The 24,830-nt window shown below is 36.3% G+C and overlaps 3 protein-coding genes across 3 annotated transcripts; 1 reads left to right on the top strand and 2 right to left on the bottom strand.

Moving 5' to 3' along the window:
* Positions 1-2,395: 2,395 nt before the first annotated feature.
* LOC145138935 (protein FAR1-RELATED SEQUENCE 6-like) lies at positions 2,396-6,246 on the bottom strand. Its single transcript, XM_079072929.1, has 6 exons — positions 6,108-6,246; positions 4,712-5,519; positions 4,376-4,637; positions 3,315-3,371; positions 3,114-3,233; positions 2,396-3,010 (listed from the first exon to the last, which is right to left on the bottom strand). The coding sequence occupies exons 1-6, from the start codon at positions 6,244-6,246 to the stop codon at positions 2,396-2,398; spliced, it is 2,001 nt and encodes a 666-aa protein (XP_078929055.1).
* Positions 6,247-6,793: 547 nt separating this feature from the next.
* On the top strand, positions 6,794-10,836 carry LOC145137436 (type I inositol polyphosphate 5-phosphatase 4-like). The gene is made up of 11 exons (XM_079071563.1): positions 6,794-7,266; positions 7,353-7,437; positions 7,695-7,763; positions 8,066-8,258; positions 8,337-8,940; positions 9,037-9,230; positions 9,483-9,591; positions 9,685-9,833; positions 9,937-10,224; positions 10,330-10,396; positions 10,523-10,836. The coding sequence occupies exons 1-9, from the start codon at positions 7,237-7,239 to the stop codon at positions 10,163-10,165; spliced, it is 1,662 nt and encodes a 553-aa protein (XP_078927689.1). The 5' UTR covers positions 6,794-7,236; the 3' UTR covers positions 10,166-10,224; positions 10,330-10,396; positions 10,523-10,836.
* Positions 10,837-11,392: 556 nt separating this feature from the next.
* On the bottom strand, positions 11,393-13,720 carry PAP85 (cupin family protein). Its single transcript, XM_079071738.1, has 6 exons — positions 13,291-13,720; positions 12,825-13,194; positions 12,560-12,738; positions 12,388-12,471; positions 12,044-12,313; positions 11,393-11,963 (listed from the first exon to the last, which is right to left on the bottom strand). Exons 1-6 carry the CDS (start codon positions 13,627-13,629, stop codon positions 11,529-11,531), a joined length of 1,677 nt encoding a protein of 558 aa, XP_078927864.1. The 5' UTR covers positions 13,630-13,720; the 3' UTR covers positions 11,393-11,528.
* Positions 13,721-24,830: the final 11,110 nt, after the last annotated feature.

The raw sequence follows: 24,830 nt of genomic DNA, 5'->3' as shown, positions 1-24,830 counted from the left end.
CATAGATCCAAGGTTTCTAGGGTTGCATGTACACCATAGGAGTGTTAGAATGCTGAAAAACCATCAACTTAAAGGTTTTGAAGGATGTTAATATGGTATATTTATTTTTTTTATACATTTATATATATTTATTAATATTTTATTTATAATATTATACATGTTGATGTTAGGTATTTTTCCCTGTTTTGAGGCATAAGCACATATATGTTATTGTTATGAATATGAAGAAACGTGCTTTTGAGGTTATCGATAATGGTGCAGATGATGCTGATTTCGATGATAGGTATGGTGCAGTTTTTAAACCTCTTGTAAGTTTCAAATGATATTTATTCTTTAGATTTGAAATCATATATGATATGTTTTATAATTATTATACTTATATTTTTCTGACTTGAAATCATATATGATTTTCAGAAAAAGTCTTTTTTGAAGTATCTAAAAGAGATCGATCGTGTTAAAGCAAATGAAATGGCTGATAAAAATCTTACTCCAGTAAGATTGACAATGCCATGGAGGACAGTTTATAACAAAGTGGATTGTGAAGTTTTTGCTATGAGACATATGGAGAGTTATTTTGGAGAAAAAGGTTCTGAATGGAAATGTGGTCTTCCAAAAGAAGGTGGTTCTCAAGAAAAAATTCTGGAAAAGTTGAGAATGAAATATGCAACATCAATTTTAACTTCTGAGATTAATACAAAGCGTGATGATGTGTTGAAAGCTGCATATGAGTATCAAAAAGTTGATCAGAAGATTCGTGGTAAGCATTCATATGATGCTCAATGGAATATAGAAAGAAGGCTGTCAAATTTTTTTTGATTGAATATTTTTTTATTGATGATATTATAAGAACAAGTTTGTTTATGTTGTGTATGTTATGGATATTGTGAAGAATGTTTGTTTTTATGATGATGGAAAACATGGTGATGGAAAACAAGTTAATATGTATTTTGGTGGATTTTATTATGTAAGTTTGTTTGTGTGAATTATGTTATTGAATGTTAATCATAAGTGATTATGTTATATTTTTATATGTAATTTATGTTTTTAGTATTGATTATATGTTGCTTATATGTAATCATTAGTGATTGTATCGATTATTTTTTCTGTTTTTGTAATCATAAATGATTATATTTGTTGTACAACACATTATAATTTATTATATCTTTTTCTAGATAAGTGAGCTTATCTTTACTGCATGGAATACATAACCATGCAAAATCTTATCTTTGTAAGATTTTAGTTTTGTTTTTTAGTGTTTGTATTGAAGAATCTTTTCTTTATAAATGAAAACTGATTGGTACAATCATATATTGTATTTTTGATAAGTGATTATGTTTGTATAAAGGGGTAGCCTCGTGCTACCCCTTATATTTCTTCAAAGATGAGTCCTTATACTTTCAAATGGTTAGTTTTATTTATTAATTTCTTCAATTTTTATATATCACCATTATTTATTTATGATCTAAACAACTTCCATTTTGTTTCAGGTAAAATATGGAGTCTATAAGTCTAAAAGAACTAATTTTGTTGTATCTAATAACATGTTCCCCATTTTTTTTTCAAGATTCTTGTTCTTTTATTTGTAGCTAGATTTTCATACAGATTGTAGCTGACTCCAAGAACGCATCTTCCACCATTACTTAAAAAGTTTATCTTCATTGAACATATCAGATCTTTACTAGATGTCTTTGAAGTAGAGGAATGTTGTTCATTTAAAGAATATTTCTTTTTAATGAACAACATTTCTCTACACCAGATATGTAGTAAAGATTTGTTATGTTCAATGGAGATAATCTTTCTAAGTAATGGTGGAAGAGTTCTTGGAGTCAGCTACAATCTGTATGAAAATCTAGCTAGGAATATGAAGAACAAGAATCTTGGAAAATGGGGAACGTGATATTTGAGACTTGTGAAATTGTTTGTTATTGAAGATTTTATCATGTTTGATGTTATTCTATGATGATGAATATTGTTATCTTTAGATTTTTTATGAGCAGTGTTGTATATTTGTTAGGAACGATGTTGTTGTATATGGTTATATGTAATGGTTAGATGTTTTTTATGTGTAATCATATTTTTAATCACTTATGATTAAACAAAACATATGAAGTAGTATTACATAATATTTTATGATTATACATATGAATAATGATTACATGTATTGAATAACAGTTTATATGTAATCTTAAATGCTTGTAGTAACATTTAATAGAAGTTTAATCATGAATGAATATATTATCAAATCAAAGAAAGAATTATCAAAGTAGATTAAATCCAGTAGACAAATCATAGTAAATTCTGTTTTATAAAAAGAGTAAAGTGTACTAAACAAAAAATATATTATTTTGAAAAAAAAATTCATGACTTATTCATTACTGATTAAAGCAGTAAATATCTATGTAGCTTTTGATGATTGTTCTGCTGCAAGTTTGATTGAGCATGTCCGCAAGTTATGAGGAGTCATTTCTCCACATCCTGAGCATCTTCTTGTTTGCTTGTTTGAATTTTTATACGTTGTTTCTGTTGTACTTTGAATTCTACTTTTCTTTCCGCATCCTTTATTGCTTTGAACATTTGGAACATTGATGTCAATGTCTTTTGGAATAGATATGCCCATAAGCTTTCCTACCTCTTCAACATCTGTCCTATTCTTCTGCAATTCATTTGTAGGATCGTTTTCATATTCCTTCAGCATGCTTTCTGTTTTCTTAACAAACAAATCCATTTTTTCTTTATTTTTTCTTACGTATTCCAAACATGCTTCAAAGTTGTAGTATGCTTGATTGACAGATTTGTTAATTTCACCGTCTCCTGTATCATATACATGTCTACCAAAATTATAATGCCTTGATATCACATCCTTTCTCCAACGGTTCTCAATGTACTGTTCAGGTATCTCCTTAATTCCATGTTTCATGAGTATGTTGAATGCATGTCTGCACAAAGTCCCAAAGCGGTTGAAGTGTTCACAAGTACATTTTACATCATTTGTTGGAAGTTTTATTTCTACCTGTTCAAAATAAAATTAAAGCATTAAGTGTTTTTTAATCAAAACCGAATATTTTTTTATATTATGTGCTGATTCAACAAAATTTAAAATAAGAATATATTACCTCAAATTCTGTTTTTAGATCACTGTTTTTGTTCAGTTGTTCCACTTTGTATAACTCCCATCCATTTTTTGTTACAAGATGTTCGTATTGGCAGTACCAGGAACCTTTATAGATTTCTTTCTGTACTTCATAAAACAATGTACTTGTATAAACTTTTGCAGCATATTTTTCTATTGGTCGTGGTGAAATAAATTTATATACCGCCTTCTTTGTTTGATGATCAAGCTCTTGTTGTGTATTTCTTTGTTTTTTGAATTGCTGTGTCATAGTTCATCATGAAATGTAAAAGTAAATTTCCAGATTGAGAGTAAGTGTTGAAGAAGGAATTCATGCTTTCTGATCTTGAAGTGGTTTTCATCAATCCAGACATTCTTATGCCACTGAAGTATGCATGTATCCATTTGTCACGTAATTCAAACATATCATTGAACCATCTTTTATCTTCCAGATTGAATTCACTAATAATCAAATCCCACTTCTTTTCAAATTCATCAGGTTTGATATGCATGTTCTAAACAAGCTTGTTAAATCTTTTCTTGAAGTCTTTGTTTTTAATTAAATCGCCAGTAACCTATGAATGAACAACTTTGCTTATATAAGTATAAATTATATACCTATTTGGATATATCATATATGATTACTGTAATGTAGGATATATCATGTATGATTAATCATATATCATATATGTACTGTAATCATATATGATTAATCATATATGATTATATAATCATATATGATTAATCATATATCATATATGAGTAATCATATATGATCAATCCTACATTACAATACATATATGATATACGATTAATCATATATGATTAATCATATATCATATATGTATGATTAATCATATATGATTAATCATATATCATATATGTACTGTAATGTAGGATTGATCATATATGATTATATAATCGTATTATATAATCATATATGATTATATATGATTATATACTGTATCATCATAATCATAGTATGATATATGATAACTTATATTATTATAATCATATATGATTAAGTATTTTAATAATATGATTATATAATCATATATGATTATATACTGTATTATCATATTACATATTATGTAATCATATATGTTTATATAGTATGGTATCTGATAATTCATATTATTAGAATAGTTAATCATATATGATTAATCATATATGGTTATATAGTATGATATCTGATAAGTCATATATGAATCATCTCTCATAATACTATATAATCATATATGATTATATAATGTATTTTTATTATACCTTTGCTTGTAGTTTTTTCATTATGTGCCACATGCATAGTCTGTGTCTTGAATTTGGTAAGACAGATTCTACTGCTTGTTTTATTGCTGCATCTTGATCAGTTAGAACAATTTTTGGTGCTTTCCCTTCATGAGCTCTAAGAAAAGCTTTAAGCAGCCATTCATACGACTCAATTCTCTCTCTACTCAGCAACCCAACACCAATAGTAACTGATTTCTTGTGGTGGTCAACTGTTGTGAATGGAACAAATACCATTTTATACCTATATAAAGAAAATGTGTTTAGTACAATCATATTTGATTAATAGTATGTTTAAATTTATATACATTAACTTACTTGTTTGTTCTAAAAGTTGCATCAAAAGATATAACTTCTCCAAACTCTGCATAAAAAGCTTTTTCTCTTTCATCTGCCCAAAACATAGCAGCCAACAGATCTCCATCACGTAGGAACTCAAATGAATAATTTGGGTAATGATCTCTACGATCATTCATTTTGTTTATCATTATTTGAGCATCCTTGTAACATAAGATTCTATTTAATCCTCTCCTCAGGTTTTTGTAGTCTGTTACCTTCGCCCCTACATATTCATATCCTCCTTTCAAAACTGCTCGTATTTTGTGAGCCATTGTGGGACCAATTTTAGCTTTTGATGCACGTACTACAAACTCTTTTTTAGAATATGACATCTTTCTTGCCTTTTTCGTATAAGGTCTTTCCTCAATACTTTCCAGTGGGTGGTTGTGCATTTCAAAGAATTTCTTAACTTTGTAATCCGTTGTTCCATAAACATTTTCAAATATAATCTTTGTTGTACACCCAGTAATTATCTTGTTTGAATTTGGTTTCCTCTTGACAAAACTTGTAGCCAACGTATCACAAGGTTTTGGTTTATCCTTGCCACCCCTATTGCATATAACATATTTTTCTTTTATTATTTGGCTATTGTATTTTGATTGGCTACTCAGTCTTGTATGAAAACCTGCCATTTCTGCATAATCCGTATAAATTTTTACTGCCAAATTTAGAGATTTGAAAACACTGTTTACAACTGGTACAAATTCTGTTGGGACATCTGGTTTATATTCAGATTCTTCAATTATGTTACTGCAATATGATTCATTTGTTGAATTGGAACTTTCACCTAATAAAAGAAGGGAATGACAAATATGTTATTATATAATTTTATGTTGTAATAATCATATGTGATTAACGGTATGTATTTATATTTTAGTATAAAAAATCATATATGATTTTAGATATTAATATATTATTAGATGTTAAATCATATGTATTTGTACATTGTATTATATGATTGATCATATAATATACTGTGTAATCATAAATGATTATACGTATTAATTTATAAATAATCATACTTAGATATTGTTTAATCATGTATGATTAATCATATGTATTTGTAGTTTGTAATATATGATTAATCATATTTTATGATGTATAATCATATATGATTATTCATCCAAATATAATATTAATATAGATTTCAATTTGAAAACATATATGATAAATCATAATTACAAACTATAAATACATATGATTAATCATAGATATGAACAGTCATATATGATTATTCATCCTTATATGATTAAATCACATATTGTATTGTATAATCATATATGATTTTTCATAATTTATATTGTATAATAAAAGAATCAGAATGAAGTGTAGAAACTATAATGTAATATATAGTATTAAAACGAATTAGTTGTACCTTCAATACGAATCGTATTTTGAAGTTCTTCAGAAGTGAAAGAAATTGAATCGATTTGTTCGTCGTTACGCAATGAATTGATTTCAGCTATAATAGTATCAGTTGCGATCGACTTGTCAATTTCTTTTGGATTCGACATCATTTATGAAAATTGATTTTGATTCAATTTTCAAATGTTTTGTTTATGATTGCGAGGTGCTTGTTTCTTCGATTTGAGGATTGTATCTCGTATTTATGAGGATATGAACTGATGCTCTGTTTCGATTGTTTTTTTCGATTTGAAGATTGCGATTAATTTGATAACAGATTCAGTAAAAATATGATTTTTTTTTTATTATATTGAATGATTGTTGAAGATTGGATGATATGATTACGTGACTGATACTGAAAATCGATGATTTAGTGATATGATGAGTTTTAGAGAAGGAAGGTGTCCACTTTCTGAACATTAATTTGAAGTTTACTGTTATACCCCTTAATCATTTAACAGTTGACGTTAAGTTCCATTGACTGATATTGAATCTCACAATCTCTAATTTTTTATTAATCTTAAGGGAACTATCCCATATATATATATATATATATATATATATATATATATATATATATATATATATATATATATATATTTGTTTTTTATTTGGTATAATCAATGATGTATTTCTATATGACATTCACTTGAACTGTTGCCTTTAGTTTCTTTTCCCATTTCCATCGTTTCCCCTCTATTCCTGCAAAGACAACTATTGGTGAAAGAAAGAAAGATGTATAATATAAGCTGCAACATTCAAGAAACCCCAACTGGGATTTCTCGTTGATTTGACTCTTTGTTAGCATTTTACGAAACCATAATGCGTAGAAACTGCTACTTTCTTCCCCTATTTATAACTTGAGATTCAACACAAGACTCTGCTTCATTCTTCTATTTCTGGGCATTCATAAACATCCTACCTTTTCTTCTTTTTCATTTTTCTTATTCATTTGGAATATATTACGCCCCTTGGTCAAAGCCTCAAAGGAGAAAGATCGATTTTTGGGAACCTTTTCCTTTGAATCAAGCATACCCATTGTTTCTTTTGTAACTAAATTAGTGGGTTTTTTTTTTCTATATTTATGAGTTTTGGGAACAATGAGGGACGAAATCTTCAAGAAGAACAAGGTTTTTTTTCTTCCTTTCAACATTGTATTTATGTCATTGAATGTTCTCAATTAGATGAAGTTGACATTATATTCTTGACTTTGAAGGTTTCATGGCCTAAAACACTCAAGAAATGGTTCAATGTCAAAAACAAAGCTCAAGACTTTGATGCGGATGATTTCAATCATGGAGGTAGTTTTCTCACTTGCTATTTCCTTTATTTCTGCATCAAATCATTGTACGTTTTTCCTGTAAAAGTAGCATTTGGGAATTGGAATCTCAATGACATTGGGAACTTTTCCTGTTTGCTGCTGAGAATCTGTTCTTTGTTTTCTTGTTTGTTTCTCAAGATCTGCCATTTGAGCTCTTAATTTGAATCCTTTCTTAAATCTTAACAGTGGCAATTACCATGACTTTAATAGCTTTTTTTAAATGGGTTTCCTTTTCAGGTAGAAATGAAGGGTGGAGGAACAAATTTTCTGCAAAAGAAATATGCACCATCAAGAAAAGCAGAACAGGTGCAGTTTCAGGCTATTTATATATTTATTGCTTTTGGACCACTGAACAAGTTCAAATCCTTTAATGTTACACGATCATAACTCATAAAGGATGTTCATCAAGTAAATTGACGAAGGTCGAAAACACACGAAAGTGAAAAACCACGTTTCAGAGGAAAACTTTTATCTTTCGGAATTTTTTTCCATCCGTTGTCGCTGCCAAAAGTTTAAATTTTCGAAATTCTGCATAGAATTGTGAACTTCAGTACCTAAGATTACAGGATTTAAGTAGATTTTTTTTTCCTCTCATATGCATTGGACAGAAAGATCAAGCAAGAGGACTGCTGATTGTCTTGGAGCAAACAAGCTCGATCTTGATCGTGCCCAAGTGACGGATGTTAATAACTACAGGGTCTTTGTCGCCACGTGGAACGTCGCCGGAAAACCTCCAACGAGTTCTTTGAATCTTGAAGATTGGTTACACACTTCGCCTCCTGCTGATATTTACGTTCTTGGGTAACTTTTAGTTTATAAACGATTCAAAATCCAGATTTTGATGGTGATAAAACTAACACGATCCCTTTGGTGAATCAGGTTTCAAGAAATCGTTCCTTTAAACGCTGGAAATGTACTCGGAGCAGAAGACAATGGTCCGGCTAAAAAATGGCAATCCCTAATCCGAAAAACGTTAAATAGTCTTCCGGGAACGACCGATGGATACCATTTCCCTTCACCAGTTCCTGATCCAGTCATAGAATTAGATTCAGATTTCGAAGGATCCGTCACACAAAAGCCCTCGTCTTTCCTCCACCGGCGTTCTTTTCAATCACAGAGTCGTAGCATGAGGGAAATCCCACATCCCGGACTCGACAATAGATACAGCGTCTCTGATCGAGCCATTTTCGGGAACCGATGCAACGATTTTGACCTGGGTCTCGGGTCCGGGTCATCCGATGAAGATAACGGGCCTGACGATTCACCCGATGGCCCAAATTACACCCAATTACCATACAGCAGTTCTTTCTCGATGGAGGAGAAAGATAAACCGCTGGAGCAGTCTAAATACTCACTGGTTGCGAGTAAGCAAATGGTCGGGATTTATCTTACTGTATGGGTAAAGAGCGATCTTAGAGACGATGTTCATAATATGAAAGTGTCGTGTGTGGGTAGAGGATTGATGGGTTATCTTGGAAACAAGGTAATTAAATTTCGGTTTTTTTTCCAACTTTTTGGCGTTTAAAAGTTAAAACTTGGAAGATTTTGATTGTTTTATTCTTGAACTGAATTGTTTCAGGGTTCTATATCGATTAGCATGTCGTTGCACCAAACGAGCTTTTGCTTCATATGTAGTCACTTGACATCTGGACAAAAGGAAGGCGACGAGCTTAGAAGAAACTCGGATGTTATGGAAATTTTGCGAAAAACTCGGTTTCCATGTGTTCAAGATACAGGAGACAAGAATTCTCCTCAAACGATTCTCGACCATGAGTAAGACCAAAAGTTGTTATAATTTCACCACCTAGATTGTGTTTGTTACATGAGACATTGATGGACTCGATGAGGAGGCTATTCGTGTCTTTTGTAGGATCTTTATCTCATCTATATTTATGAGACAAAAGAATTGCAACTTTGTCCCAAAGTGACATCAATTTTGGTTCTATGATGTTATGTCATATGTAATAAAAGGACCCAATGTTCATAAGTATTCTTAATATCATAACCTTCCTTTCATGACTCTAGTCGAATCATATGGCTTGGTGACCTAAATTACCGAATTGCCCTGTCTTACCGGTCTGCCAAGACCTTGGTCGAGATGCGAAACTGGAGGGCATTGTTGGAAAATGACCAGGCAAGTCTGGAAATATAAAGTTATATGTTGAAAAAGTTTGAAACTTTTAAGCGAATGATTATTTATGCGTTTTTGATTTTTTCATGGTTACAGCTCCGAATAGAGCACAGAAGGGGACGCGTATTCGAGGGATGGAAGGAAGGGAGGATATATTTCCCTCCGACTTATAAATATTCAAATAATTCTGATAATTATGCGGGATATGATATGCATCCCAGAGAAAAACGAAGAACTCCTGCATGGTAATTAAACCATGCATATAATCTACTAAAAATTCTTTACCATTATCTTAGGATCGATCATTGTGTTTTCAAAATCTTGATACTGTAAATTTTTATAAATTAGGTGTGATCGTATCTTGTGGTATGGAAACGGACTCCATCAAATGTCATACGTTCGAGGGGAATCTAGATTTTCGGATCATAGACCCGTCTACAGCATTTTTTTAGCAGAAGTTGAGTCTATTAATACCCGAAACCGGTTCAAGAAAAACATTAGTAGTTATTCAGCTAGGATCCAAGTTGAAGAACTGTTACCCTATTCACGTAGATATGGAGATCTAAGTCTCTACTGATCACTATTGACACATCCATGGGGACAACAGTAATCGATTCGCCAACATCCCCCAAAAAGGTCTATTCTTTTAACTTTTCTTTTGTGGTTTCGTGTTCCATGATCTTACTATCTAAAAAACTTGATTTGAAGGTCTGATTAGTTTCTTGAATCTTGATCATACAGAATTTGTGGATTTTGCTTTCCATTTTGCAAATTCTTAGGCAACTACACGAAACTGCTGGCGATTCGGGTACGTATGTTAGATTTTATCATTTAATTTTGTGGGCCGCGTCTTTTGTGTAATGTTGAATCAAACCAATGAATACTATAAAATAAAAACTGTTGATGATTGTTTTCTTCGTGGTTTTGCATGCAGAAAGAGATCATTCTTACGTAGAGGCATCAGACTGCTGATTGGCTTGGTCATATGACTTAGCATGATTCTTTCTTTCTTTTGTTTGATTTTTATACACCAAAAGATAAAACACTGTATTAAAAACGATGAAACTGTTAGTATGTAATCACTATGTATTAGTATACGTATTTATATTTATGGCCTCATAGACAAGTTAGCTTGGCAGCCCATATAGATCTCGGCCCTTTGTATAGTCTGGCCGATGAGATATATGTATCCATGTGTTGTATGATCGCATGATGGAAAACAATGAGAATTATCTTCACCAACATAAACGGTATTATTGTATCATTGATAACTCATTAGATACTATATAAATTGTAATTTGTAAAAAAAAAAAAAAAAGGCGTATCATGCCTGTTATTTTAACCTGAATCTATCCCACCATGTCTCAATATATACTATGTTAATAATTAGAACCAGAAAAACAAAGAGATTCTCAAAGGTCCCGGATCGAATTGCAGGCTTTATTGAATAAAGAAGGCTTGTTTGGATAGCCTTAATTCACACTTACAACTGTTATTTTCATACGATGCCACATGTTAAGTAATTTCTATATACTGTTTTCTATGGATTAAATCTACCACATATCATGAGACATATATTTGGAGGTCATATGTTGATACTGGCAATGTTTGTGTTTACTATTGTCATTTCATATCTTATTGGGGATCATTTCTTTCCTTAATTTTAATTTTAATATATACACTATCAAAACTTTTTGATAGACAAGTTTTTACTTTTTACGAATATGGATTATATATTTACCTTAACCGATTAAAGAATTAACTAATAGAAAATGAGTCGAACAAAAAGGAAACAAGTTGGAAATGAGCTAAGAAAAATGTGTTGCCAACTTTGATAGTTGATACAACACACGAAAGGAAAGGCCGTTTTATTTATATAAACATTGTTAGCACATTAATTACCATCGATTACAACGTCAAAACTCAACAACCACATAAGTTTAGGCAAAAGCACGACCGCGTCTCACCGGACCCTTGAAGAATAGCTTCTTCTTCTGCTTCTCTATCACCTTTTGAACCTCATTCGCCGGAATGCCGAATGTCAGCTCCATCGCCTCATCCTCCCATTGGCTCATCACATTGTCCCTTCCGGCAAGTGGGAACCACTCGTTTCGATCTGAGTTCAGCCCGAATCCTATCACTTCCAGATTCTGCTCGCCGGAAGCTTCAAGTACAACAGGGTGACCAGCCGGAATCACCACCACGGTTCCCCGTCGAATCTGAGAGTTCACTTTCTCGTAACCAGGCAAAGTTTCAATGTTCCTACCAGTTTGCTCGGATAAGTGAGGGCATGCCATCTCAAATAGGCCGACACCGTCGGCCACCACCAACACCGTCGTCGTCTTTGTGTTGTAAAACGGCCCCGCCATTGATCCCTACCAAATCAATACCATTATTACTCTATTTTTATTAATTTTGTTCGAGAAACTGTGCCAGAGTTTAGAGAAACACACACCTGTGTTATGTTGAACAACGAAAAGGCGACATTCATGTCTCGAAGATCCGAAAAATCTTTGGAATCTACCTCATGGAGGTTTCCATGCTCGTTTTGGACCGATGGCTTCTCCTTGTAGATATTGTAAGGACCCTTTCTTTCTCCAAACGGCCATGTTCGAGTTTCGTCTTTGCCACTCAACGCTCTGATTTGTTCCTCCGTAGCTTTCTTGAACATCCCTTGTTGTTGCTTCTTCTGCCCAAACAGTTTCTCCAGCGAATCTCGATCCATCTATACAAGAATTCGCAAACATCAACACTCGATATCCATCATTTCATCGTAGATTCCAAACAAACGAGACTTACATCGAATGCAGCTTGAAGAACTTCGTTGCTGAATGCATTGAAAAACGATGATTCGGGGTTGTCACCTCCTACGCCGACGAATGTCTGAAATCATAAATGTAATCAACACAATTAATTTCCTCGATCTGAATGTAGTAATCCCAACTAATTATGAGATGAATTCGAATCTCACCTGCAATTCACCGGGGACGGAGATGGAATGTAGGATCTTGACCAACACAAGTTTTTCGTTGTTGTGTCGGTTAATCAGATACGCGTTGATTCCGGCGGGTACTCGGAAAATATCGCCACGTTTTATGTTGTGATTTTCTAATGAATTTTCTGTGTTGATCAAACTGATAGTCCCCTCTCCTATGAAATTGATCAAAACCCGTTAAAAGATTTGAAATATAATTTGAAGCTTAATTGGTTCATGGCGATCCAAGAAGTTTTGATACCATTTGCAACGAAGAAAAGAGCGTCTGCATCCCAATGGTTTGGGATTATGAAAGTCTGCGGTTGGGCTTCGAGAATTGCCACACGGTATTTCCCGATACCTTGGAAAAGTTCCGATCGATCAGTGAACTTCTGCAGAACCCTAACACTCCCTTGCTCGCTTTCTATCTTTGTTGTGAAGTGATGATCTTCAAAGACGTAAGGGTTATTTAATTGTTGTCCTTTCCCATACTCCCTTTCGCCTTTCCGGCTCTTTTGACTCATGCTGGTGTCATCACCACCTCTGCCGCGACGCTTCCCTTGCTCCGGTCGGCCGTATTGCTCCATGCATGTCCGGAAGCATTCCGGATTCTCTTGCTCTCCTTTGCTCCCCTAGTGATCATACCGGAATTAAAGGATTTTGAGAATATGCAAATCGTTGTTCACAAATCCATCGATCGGAAAGTATTTATAGTTCACATTAATTACCTGGCAACTCTGGTGGCATTTCCCCACCATCTCACGGAGTTCACGTTCTATGTTAGCAAAAACGATGTCGTATTGACCACCACCCGCGCCGGAGTGTCCTCTTTCTCTTTCCTGGCCACCTTCTCTTTCCCTTTTCTGCTTCTCTTGATGGTACTTTTCGCAACTTTGCTTGCAACTTAGCTTTTCATCTTGCTCCACCCCCCGAAGCTCCTCGCACTTGAGCTTGCAAATACCGAGTTCTCGATCTCTTTCGCTCCGAGCTAGACTCACGGTGGCAGAAACAAGGCACACAGCTACAAACAACGACAAAACCAAGCAAATTCTTCCTTTAACTTCCATATTTTCCGGTTTGACTTGCTGATTGTCTTCCAATCATCTACATCTATATATAGTGAAACTCCTGTAATGGATCATCATATGAGGTGTCCGAAGCGAGGATGAAGTGGAAGCATGCATGGCGGCAAGTGGCGAAATGGCTTCATACGTGTCAGCAGAAGTGCCAGCAGAGACAAGAGGACAAAAGGGTGGTACTTTATGGATTAGGATTTATAGTTTTGTGAAACAGTGGTGGCCACGTGAGGAGAAGAGGGTGATCACGTGGCTGTACGTCTGTACGGCGAACTTGAACAAGACGACAGAATATGTATGCAGCAAACAGTGTAAATGAGTGTTGGGAGCTGGATTTTGTCGTTATCATCCTTTAGATTACGATAAGTTCGGCTACATTTCCATTTTTTTAAAATAGAATCTAGCAGATAAGGGAATAAGAAAATCTGTGTATTTACAATTTAATTTGGACTAATGAGTGTTTAGAAAAAAAAAATTTGTTTTTTATTAGGTAATAAGCTTTTATAAACTAATAAATAAATATGAGGTAACTTATAAAAAAAATAAATTATTAGAAGTTTTCTATCGGAATAAATTATTTTTCATCAATTTTTTTTTATAGCAGTTTAAAACTTCTAATAAGCTTATATTTTATTGTGGAAGTCTTTTTATTAATAGTTTTCTTTTTCAAAGTGGTTGTCTAGTTTGATAAATGATAATGATAATGAACTAGTATTTTGTCCACCGCGTTATCGTGGCGTCAATATAATTTATAAATTGAATTCTAACGATTATATTGATAAAAGTTAAGAACCATTCACTACTAGAAAAATGTGGAGTTTCCTACAAAAATTTCCTAGGACCAGAATTTTCTCGCTACTTCCTACGCGTTATCGAGGAATTTTCGAGAAAAACGTCTTTCTGACATTTCCTTAGAAGTTCCTCGGTAATAAGTAGGAAATACCAATGAATTCGTCGTCCTCGGAAGTCCCTCGGAAGTTCCTACGCTTTTCCTAGGAAATAAACATATATTCAACGTTCCTAGGTAGTTCCTCAGTAGTTTTTTCTATTACCATTTTATTAATATAAACAATTCATATCATTTTTCTTCAAGTATGCCAAAGAGCTTCACATTTACGTTAGAAGTGTTTCGCTTAAGTGGTTCCTAGGAAGTTTCTCAAAACTTCTGAGGGATTTCCTAGGAAATTTTCGAACCAATGTCTCTCGCCAAACATGTCAAACATTTACCAATTGTCCTAAAAAGACCATCGGATGTTCCTACACTTTTCCTAGGAAATAAATATATATTTAAAGTTCCTAGGAAGTCCCTCAGAAGTTCCTACACTATTCCTAGGAAATAAATACATATTAAACGTTCTTAGGTGACTCCTTGGTAGGTTTTTTTTTTATTACCATTATAAAGTTCCTAGGAAGTCCCTCAGAAGTTCCTACGCTATTCCTAGGAAATAAATATATATTAAACGTTCTTAGGTAACTCCTTGGTAGGTTTTTTATTACCATTTTAATATTAAACGTTTCGTCTACAATATTGAACAAAATATATAATGAAAATATGTAGAAAATACAAAGGGATTTCATACACAATACAAAATTTGTCACTAATCCATTGGAAATGAATAGGTACTTCCAAGAGATTTCCTAGGACAAAAACCTGTTTTTTATTTTTTTTCAAGGTTTCAACGTTGTTCTTTTTCGTTTCATATTTTTTACAACTTTGTTATACATTAAATACTTTTATCTTACCAAGTTATACATATTATACACATACACATACACATACATATAGATTTATAATGCTAAACGAATGTTTTTGAGTAATGGGTTGTGATGGTGTACATCTATGTATGTATGTATGTAACGTATACAACTTGTTAAATAAAAGTAATTCATGTATAATGAAGTTGAAAAAAATACAGAACGAAAATAACGACGTTTGAACATAAAAAATGAAAAACATATTATGTTCCTAAGATATCACTTGGAAATGCATATGAAATACCGAGGGATTACCTACACAATACAAAATTTCTCAGTAATCCCTTGGAAATATGTAGGTATTTTCTAGGGATTTCCTAGGACCAAAACTCGTTTTTTTAAGGGTTTAAACATTTTTTTTTCGTTCCATAATTTTGTACAGCTTTGTTATACATTAAATACTTTTATCATTCAAATTTATACATGTTATACACATACACAACCACACATCTGTACACATACATATAAATTTGCAATGATAAACAAATGTTTTATGTAATGGGTTCTGATGGTGTGCACGCATGTATGTATGTATATATCGTGTATAACTTGATCAAATAAAAGTAATTCATGTATAATGAAGTCGAACAAAATATAGAACGAAAAAAACGTCATTTGAACATCAAAAATTGAAAAATGAATTATGTTCCTAAGAAATCTCTTGGAAATATGTTGGAAATACCGACGGATTTCCTAAACAATATAAATTTGGTCACTAATCCCTTGGAATTACGTATGTATTTCCGAGGGATTTCCTAGGACCAAAACCCGTTTTTTATTTTTTCAAAGTTCAAACGTTGTTTTTTTTCATTTCATATTTTGTACAACTTTGTTATAACTTATCTTTTATCTTACCAAGTTATACATATTATACACATACACATACATATAGATTTAAAATGGTAAACGAATTTTTTGAGTAATGAGTTCTGATGATGTACACACATGTATGTATGTATATATCGTGTAGAACTTGTTGAAATAAAAATAATTCGTGTATAATAAACTTGAACAAAATATAGAACAAAAAAATGATGTTTGAACATAAAAAAATGAAAAACGAATTATGTTTATAGGAAATCGCTTGGAAATGCATAGGAAATACCGATGGATTTCCTACACAATATAAAATTTGTCACTAATCATTTGGAAATACGTAGGTATTTCCAAGGGATTTCCTAGGACTAAAACTTGTTTTTTGTTTTTTTGGGGTTTAAATGTTGCTTTTTTTGTTCCATATTTTATACAAGTTTGTTATACATTAAATGTTTTTATCTTACTCAGTTAAATGTGATATATATATACATGCATGCGTTTGCACCTTCATAATCTATTAGTCAAAACACTCTTTTTTATTATATATTTATTTTTGTGTATGTATGTGGATAATAAATATAACTTGGTAAGCTAAAATTATTTTATGTATAACAAAAAAAAACTAAAAAAATGGCGTTTGAACCCAAAAAATGAAAAAAAAAATTATTTTTCTAGGAAGTCATTCGGAAGTTCCTACGTATTTCCGAGGAAGCTGGATATTATTTATTATTTTTTCCAACTAATTTATACGGTAATCTACATCTTTCAACACATATTTAGATATGAAATTATTATTATTATTACTATTATTATTATTATTATTATTATTAATACATATACATACATACTAAAAATAATCCTAATGATGGTGTTATTTGAATAAACGAAAAAAAATGTGTTTGATTTCCTTGATAATATTCAAAATAATATTTGTGATAATAATCTTAATTAAAGTTAATGATAATATTATATAAATGTTTGTAAAGATATTCACAAACAAATGTTTCGATTTCCTCTCTATTTTCTCTGTATTTCCGAGGACCTTCCTAGGAAACGCCCTAAAAATTTTGAAAAATTTAAATCCTAAAATCGCATTCTAAAAAATTCAACCATTTTCAGTTCCCGCAAAATGCTTCTCTTCCTGGTTTTAGGTTTACCCCCGAAAATCTGTGCCGCCATTTTGCAATCCGATCTCTCACTCCTTCTCTTTGTCTCTCAGTCACGCTGATCACTCACATTGGAGTAAGGTAAACACGCATCCTCTCTGATTTCTCTCATCTTGTTCTCTCTCTCTCTCTCTCTCTCTCTCTCTCTCTCTCTCTCTCGTTGACCTAACCGGCCCTCAACGCCACACCACAACTCACCATTGAAGGCGGTGCAGCAGTCGATCTGCAACCCTTCACCACCAGTCAGTCAACGTCCGGCCAACGACTCCGTTCTCCAGTCTCTTCTTATGTGACTTCGTGGTCCTGCGTGTCACTGCCTCCGTCCGTCAACGCCCTTCTCGCCTCCCTTGTCAGCGTCATTACTGCCTCCCAACACTAGGTTTGATCATTCTCTCTCTATCTCAAGTATCAAATTATCTGCCTGAATAGAGTCATATGAATCATAAAATATAAATGCTTACTGTATGTTTGAGCAATCGATTAGTAAACACTGATGAGATGATCATTAACATTTGTTGTGGTCTTTGACTCTGTTTTTTCTTTTGCTGTTGATGTGGTGTAAGGTGTTTAAGCTCAAATATTCATTTATATTATTGTCTCTAAGAAGTATGAAAATGTTATTTGGGGGAAATTAAGAGTTTGATTTATTTCGGTTTGTCTTTTAGTCTCATTGTAGGTGAAATGGAGAACCTCTAACCCCATAGCAAATCAGCTGCCTGAAGCAGTTTGGATGCCTGATGGGTAGTGAAAATTCATTCAAGGAATGATTTGGTTGTGAATCACTTAAGCTACCATTTATGTTGCAGCTACCAAGCAAGGAATGCTCTGGTACACATTGTTTATTATAGTTAGTTGTTTAATATTTGGTTAAAGCTAGTTGTGTATCAGAGAGATTGTTTGAAGAATGTGGATGTAAAGAGGGGGAATAGGACAGAGTTTGGTGAGCAAAACAAATATCTTAAAAATTACAAGTATTATTATATGAGAGCAATTGGAATTGATGTTGAGATGTAGACAATGAACACTAGTTTTTTGTCAATTAAAGAACATAAACATTGATAATGTAGGTCCAACCTTTTCTGTTTGTTTAATATAATCATCATACTCGTGAAAGTATTAATAAATATTAAGAAGATTTTTATTTTGTTATCTAGCAGAAATGGTCCATGTGGTTCTAATTTTTCTTTGCTTTTGGCCAAATAGGAACCTCTTTTTGGCTCTTATTAGGGGGTTTTGTTTTTCTGTTGGTACATGAGGTTAACACGGTTAGCTTAAATACATCAGATCATTGTGAAATGAGTTTTAAATATATAGTCATGCAAAATGACTAAAGTGCCATTATCTAATTCTTTTAAACAACATGCCACCCCAAGGAACAACTTAATTTTGGAGTGATTAATCTCAAGTGATCTGATCACCACTGTTTATTAAAGTTATTTGTAGCAAATCAACTGCCTGTATACACACTGTTTATTAAAGTTAGTTGTTTAATATTTGGTTAATTGTAGATCCATTGAAGACCCAGGTTCCGGTAGTGATCAAGTTATGGCATGGATGACCTCAAGTTCTAATGGTAAATAAATTTCTTGTTACTTTACAAATATTGAATGAGTAATTGATGTCATAATGACAAATAAATTTCAACTCTTTTGGTTTTGAAGAGTAATGGACTTCTTGGTGGAGATGTTCTGTAACTTATACAACATCAAGATTGATCCATGCAACAAGCTTGCAATCCACCTAATTATCCTTAGATTATTGTTGTAAACACTATTACAGTTTAAAACAATTATATTATTTTATGTTTAGACATTTATATTATGTTTGTTTTTAAACCTTCGTTTAGAAGTTGTGTTGTAATTGTGACAACCGTCAATTTTTGGCCAAGTCAAAGTCAACTAAAGTCAACAAGTCAAACCGGTCAACTCATCTAACCCTTGTATATTAGGGTTTCCATTACGTTTCTTATTGTACAACTCGCAATCCTAATACAAAGTATCACTTAGAGTTTTCACGTGTTCGGAAATTCTAAACCCTAATCAGGACAAGTGATGAAACTACTCGATAAAACATTATTCCATACCCCTCGAGAGCGTATAACATTCATAACAAGGCTTAACAGAGTGTAAGAACCTTGCGTTGCGAAGCCAAACACTCAAAAAGGTCACAAAAGAAGTCTCTCCTAATATCTTCCACTCTAACTCTCCGAAAACTCTCTAAGTAGGAGAAATCTCTCCAAGTATGTGAAATCTCTCCCAAATCTCTCCAAGTATGTGAAATCTCTCCCAAATCTCTCTAAGTATGTGAAATGTAACGCCCAAATTTTTCAAACAATTTTTTCACATTTTAAAAACATAATTTCATTCACAATATTATAAAAATCTCATTGTATGACATAACACTCCAGAAAACATATCCCAAGATCACAAGTATAAAAAGCTCCCCATGTGTGTACTGATCATACCGGTGCCTTCCCGCGATCCTCACTGGTACCTGAAACACATAACACAACACTGTAAGCATAAATGCTTAGTGAGTTCCCCAAAATACCACATGTAACACATATTAGCCACTCGAGGCTATAACTCTGTGGACCCTCCGGTCCTAACTCTGTGGACCCTCTGGTCCTAACTCTGTGAACCTTCCGGTTCTAACTCTGTAACTCTGGAATACACACATCATATATCACATAGAAATAATACAGTGCAACACCTCACATACATAACATACAAGATACGCTATCACATAGCTCTATTACCACTAAAGGTAAAGTATAGTGAGAAGACTCACCTCGGGTGACTCGGTAAATCTCGAACTCTGAATTACTGTGCTAGCCTTCGCTTAATCACATAAATAATTACTCTAATTAATACAACTTCTAAAGGCTAGGTCAACCCCTCTCTATAAGTTCTCTAAGAAGGGCAAAAGACCAATCTGCCCCTCTAATGGCTCATAAGACCAACCACTGACTAAACCCTAAAAGTCAACAAAAGTCAACGGTCAACATTGACCGGACTCGCCGAGTGCACTAGAGTGACTCGGCGAGTACATGTCTGTACTCTACGTCCCTGGTCCTCCCTGGACTCGCTGGTCAACCCGGTGCTCCATGGGTCGTCACAGGTCGCGAGTCGCGGGGCAACCCGACTCGACTCGTCGAGTCCCTTATGGACTCGGCGAGTTCCTCCCATGAAAACCCTCAAAAGATCTCTTGAGGTCAGATCTGCTTCACCAAACAGTAGATCCATCCTTTTAACACTCAAAAGTCACGTAAAGGTGCAACCTTTACGTGCATGCATCCCATATCAAGCCTCAAATGGAGAAATAACACTAGAAATGGCAACCTAGTCTCCAATCCTCCATGAATCAGCATAAAGCGGAGTGGGAAAGGTCCTCTGGACCTCTATGGGTCCAGATCTGATGTCATAATCCCAAAGTGGACCTCATACTCTCTAGATCTTCCATAAAATGAGGGTAAAAACCCTAAAAGCAAGAAATCCATCAATATAACACGAAATGGGAAAGGTTTATACCTCCAAAGATGATACCACAAGATGATTAGCTCAGATCCAGTCCCCTTCACGTTCTAGATGTGTGCTTCTATCTTCCTTCAAGCCAAACCACACAAAAAGATGAAGAAATAGCCTCCTTTTGCTTTCAACTCTCTTACTGCTCTCTCTAGGGTTCCTCTGGGGTGCATTGGCCGCAAATGGAGGCCATAAAGGCCTTTAAATAGGGCTCAGGCCCCGAGGATTAGGGTTTCACTTAACAGCGCGGACTCGCCGAGTCCACGCATGGACTCGCCGATTCCATTCATTTAATACAGTCAGCAAACGCCGTTCCTACTCGGAGAGTTTAAGCGTCTACTCGCCGAGTCCCTCTCTAATATTCAATAAAAATACAAAAAATAAGATACCTGGGAATCCGGATGTTACAATTCTCCCCCACTAGAATCAGACTTCGCCCTCGAAGTCCTGCTCATCGAATAACTCTGGATGCTGCTCCCGCATCTCCAACTCCGGCTCCCAGGTCAGCTCGGACCCTTTCCGATGTTGCCACTGGACCTGCACCAGCGGCACTTCCTTGTTCCTCAGAACCTTGATCTTCCGATCCCGGATCGAAATCGGCCTCTCAGCATAATTCAGGCTCGCATCCACCTGAATATCCTCCAATGACACCACCGCCGACTCGTCGGCTATACACTTCCTCAACTGGGACATGTGGAAGGTATTGTGAATCTGGCTCAACTCCACAGGTAGCTCCAGCCGATATGCTACCTTGCCCACCCTAGCGGTCACCCTGAATCGAATCACTCCTTTCCAAGGAGATACCTTCAGGAGTACGAAATCTCCCACCTGGAACTCAAGATCGGATCGTCGCCTATCCGCATAACTCTTCTGACGACTCTGGGCCGTCAGTAACCTCTGTCTAACCTGCTGTATCCGCTCTGTCGTCCGAAGCACTATCTCAGTGCTACCCATCACACGCTGCCCTACCTCTCCCCGACATATGGGAATCCGACACCTCCTCCCATACAACAACTCGAAGGGAGGCATACCAATACTCGAATGGTGGCTGTTGTTGTAGGAAAACTCAGCCAACGGCAGATACGTGTCCCAACTTCCTCCGAAGTCTAACACACATGCTCGGAGCATGTCCTCGAGCGTTTGAATCGTTCGCTCACTTTGTTCGTCCGTCTGGGGGTGGTAGGCGGTACTGAAATGCAATCTCGTACCCAACTCCTCGTGGAACTTCTTCCAGAACCTTGAAGTGAAACGTACATCTCGATCTGACACAATTAAGATCGGTACTCCATGACGCGATACCACCTCCCGCACATACGACTCTGCCAACTTCTCAGCAGAAGAGCTCTCACTGATGGCAAGAAAATGTGCGCTCATCGTCAGCCGATCGACGATCACCCAAATTGCATCGACACCCCTCACGGTCCTCGGCAATTTGGTGATGAAATCCATGGAAATATGTTCCCACTTCCACTGGGGAATATCAAGCGTCTGCAACTTGCCATGCGGACGCTGGTGCTCGGCCTTAACCTTGCGACATGTCAAGCACCTCTCAACAAACCACGCGACATCCCTCTTCATACAGGGCCACCAATAATCTTTCTTCAGGTCCAAATACATCTTAGTGGCCCCGGGATGGATCGAGAACCTCGATCTGTGCGCCTCCTCCATCAAAGTGATGCGCGTCCCGCCCGCATACGGCACCCAAACCCGACCCTGAAAGGTCATAAGCCCACGGCTATCGGTAACGAACTCAGGTGCCTGCCCAATCACCCGCTCCCTCTTGCGGTTCTCCGGTCTCACGGCCTCTGCCTGGGCCTTCCGAATGGTGTCCAACACCGGAGTCATCACAGTCAATCTCAAGCAAACATCTCGCATCGGGGAACTCTCCGCCCTACGGCTCAGGGCATCAGCTACAACGTTAGCTTTGCCCGGGTGGTACAGGATCTCACAATCGTAATCCTTTACCACGTCCAACCATCTCCTCTGGCGCATATTCAGGTTGGGCTGATCCATCAAATACTTCAAGCTCTTGTGGTCCGTGTATATGGTACACCGAACCCCATACAGATAGTGACGCCAGATCTTGAGAGCGAACACCACAGCCCCCAACTCCAGGTCATGAGTGGGATACCTCGTCTCATGAGGCTTCAGCTGCCTCGATGCGTATGCTATCACATGCCCCCTCTGCATAAGCACTGCACCCAACCCTGATATCGATGCGTCATAATACACCACAAAATCCTCCATTCCCTCTGGAAGGGATAACACCGGGGCTTCGCACAACCTCTGGCGAAGAGTCTCAAACGAGGCCTGCTGCTCAGGACCCCACGAAAAAGTAACGCCCTTCCGGGTCAACCTGGTGAGAGGCACGGCGATCTTGGAGAAATCTTTAATAAATCTCCTATAATAGCCGGCCAACCCCAGAAAACTCCTGATCTCGGTGGGGGTCCTCGGCACCTCCCAGCTCATTACCGCCTCAATCTTGGCCGGATCAACCAATATCCCATTCTGATTAACGAGATGTCCCAGGAACTGGACCTCTCGCAACCAGAAATCACACTTGGAGAATTTGGCGTAAAGCCTCTCCGATCTCAGAACTCCGAGGATCTCCCTCAAATGCTCCTCATGCTGCTCTCTGGATCTCGAATACACCAATATGTCATCGATGAACACGATCACCGATCGATCCAACATTGATCTACACACCCTGTTCATGAGGTCCATGAATGATGCTGGTGCATTGGTGAGCCCGAAGGGCATCACCACGAACTCGTAATGCCCATAACGAGTTCTGAACGCCGTCTTCTGGATATCCTCATCTCGCACTCTCATCTGATGATATCCAGACCTCAGATCAATCTTGGAGAACCAAGACGCTCCCTGCAACTGATCGAACAGATCATCGATCCTCGGCAAAGGGTAACGGTTCTTGACCGTTAACTTGTTCAACTCCCGGTAGTCAATGCACATCCGGTGTGAACCATCCTTTTTCTTGACGAAAAGGATTGGTGCTCCCCACAGCGAGCTACTCGGCCGTATAAACCCCTTTCCCAGCAGCTCCTGAAGCTGCGAGGATAACTCCTGCATCTCTGGAGGTGCAAGGCGATAGGGCGCCTTGGCGACAGGTGCTGCCCCCGGAACCAAATCGATATGGAACTCCACCTGCCTCTCGGGAGGCACACCCGACAACTCCTCGGGGAAAACATCCGAGAACTCATGCACTATCGGGACCTCATCGACCGACCTCGGTCTCTATGCACCTACTCTCGTATCCACCACATAAGCCACAAACCCACTACAGCCCTGCTGTAGACTCTGCCTCGCTCTTGCGGCTGAACAAAATGCCGACCCAGAACGGGTACCCTCGCCATAAACTGTAAGAACTCCCCCACTAGGGTCTCGTATGGTCACCAGCTGTCGCTCGCAGTCGATAGCCGCTCCAAATCTGCTCAACCAGTCCATGCCCACGATGACACATACATCTCCCATAGCAATCGGGACCAAATCAATCGGAAACTCAACGCCGAAAATCTCGAGTACACATCCTTGAATCACATCAGTGGCATGCACTGCTCTTTCGTCAGCTATGGAAATTCGCAAAGGTCGACTCAACGCCTCTCGACGAGTACTAATGTGCTGACTAAAGGCTAACGACACAAAAGACCGACTCGCACCCGAGTCAAATAACACCAAAGAAGGTACAGAACACACAAGAAATGTACCTACGCATAACACAATATAAGCATAACACCACAATCCAAAATAAGCAGATGAAAGAATACATACCAGCCACGACATCAGGCGTTGCGCGGACCTCCTCCGCTGTCAACTGGAAGGCTCTCCCGCGAGCCTTTGGCGCCTCGGCCTTTACTGGCCGACTCTCCGTAACTCGCACGGCAGCAGGGACAGATCCCTGAGAAGCTCCCTGGGG

Source organism: Lactuca virosa, chromosome 9 (genome assembly GCF_052849685.1).
Source record: "Lactuca virosa cultivar CGN04683 chromosome 9, Lactuca_virosa_CGN04683_v6, whole genome shotgun sequence".
In the NCBI taxonomy this organism is placed as follows: Eukaryota; Viridiplantae; Streptophyta; class Magnoliopsida; order Asterales; family Asteraceae; genus Lactuca; species Lactuca virosa.
Note: the sequence above shows the minus strand (reverse complement) of the source record. Positions and strands in the feature narration are given on the sequence as shown.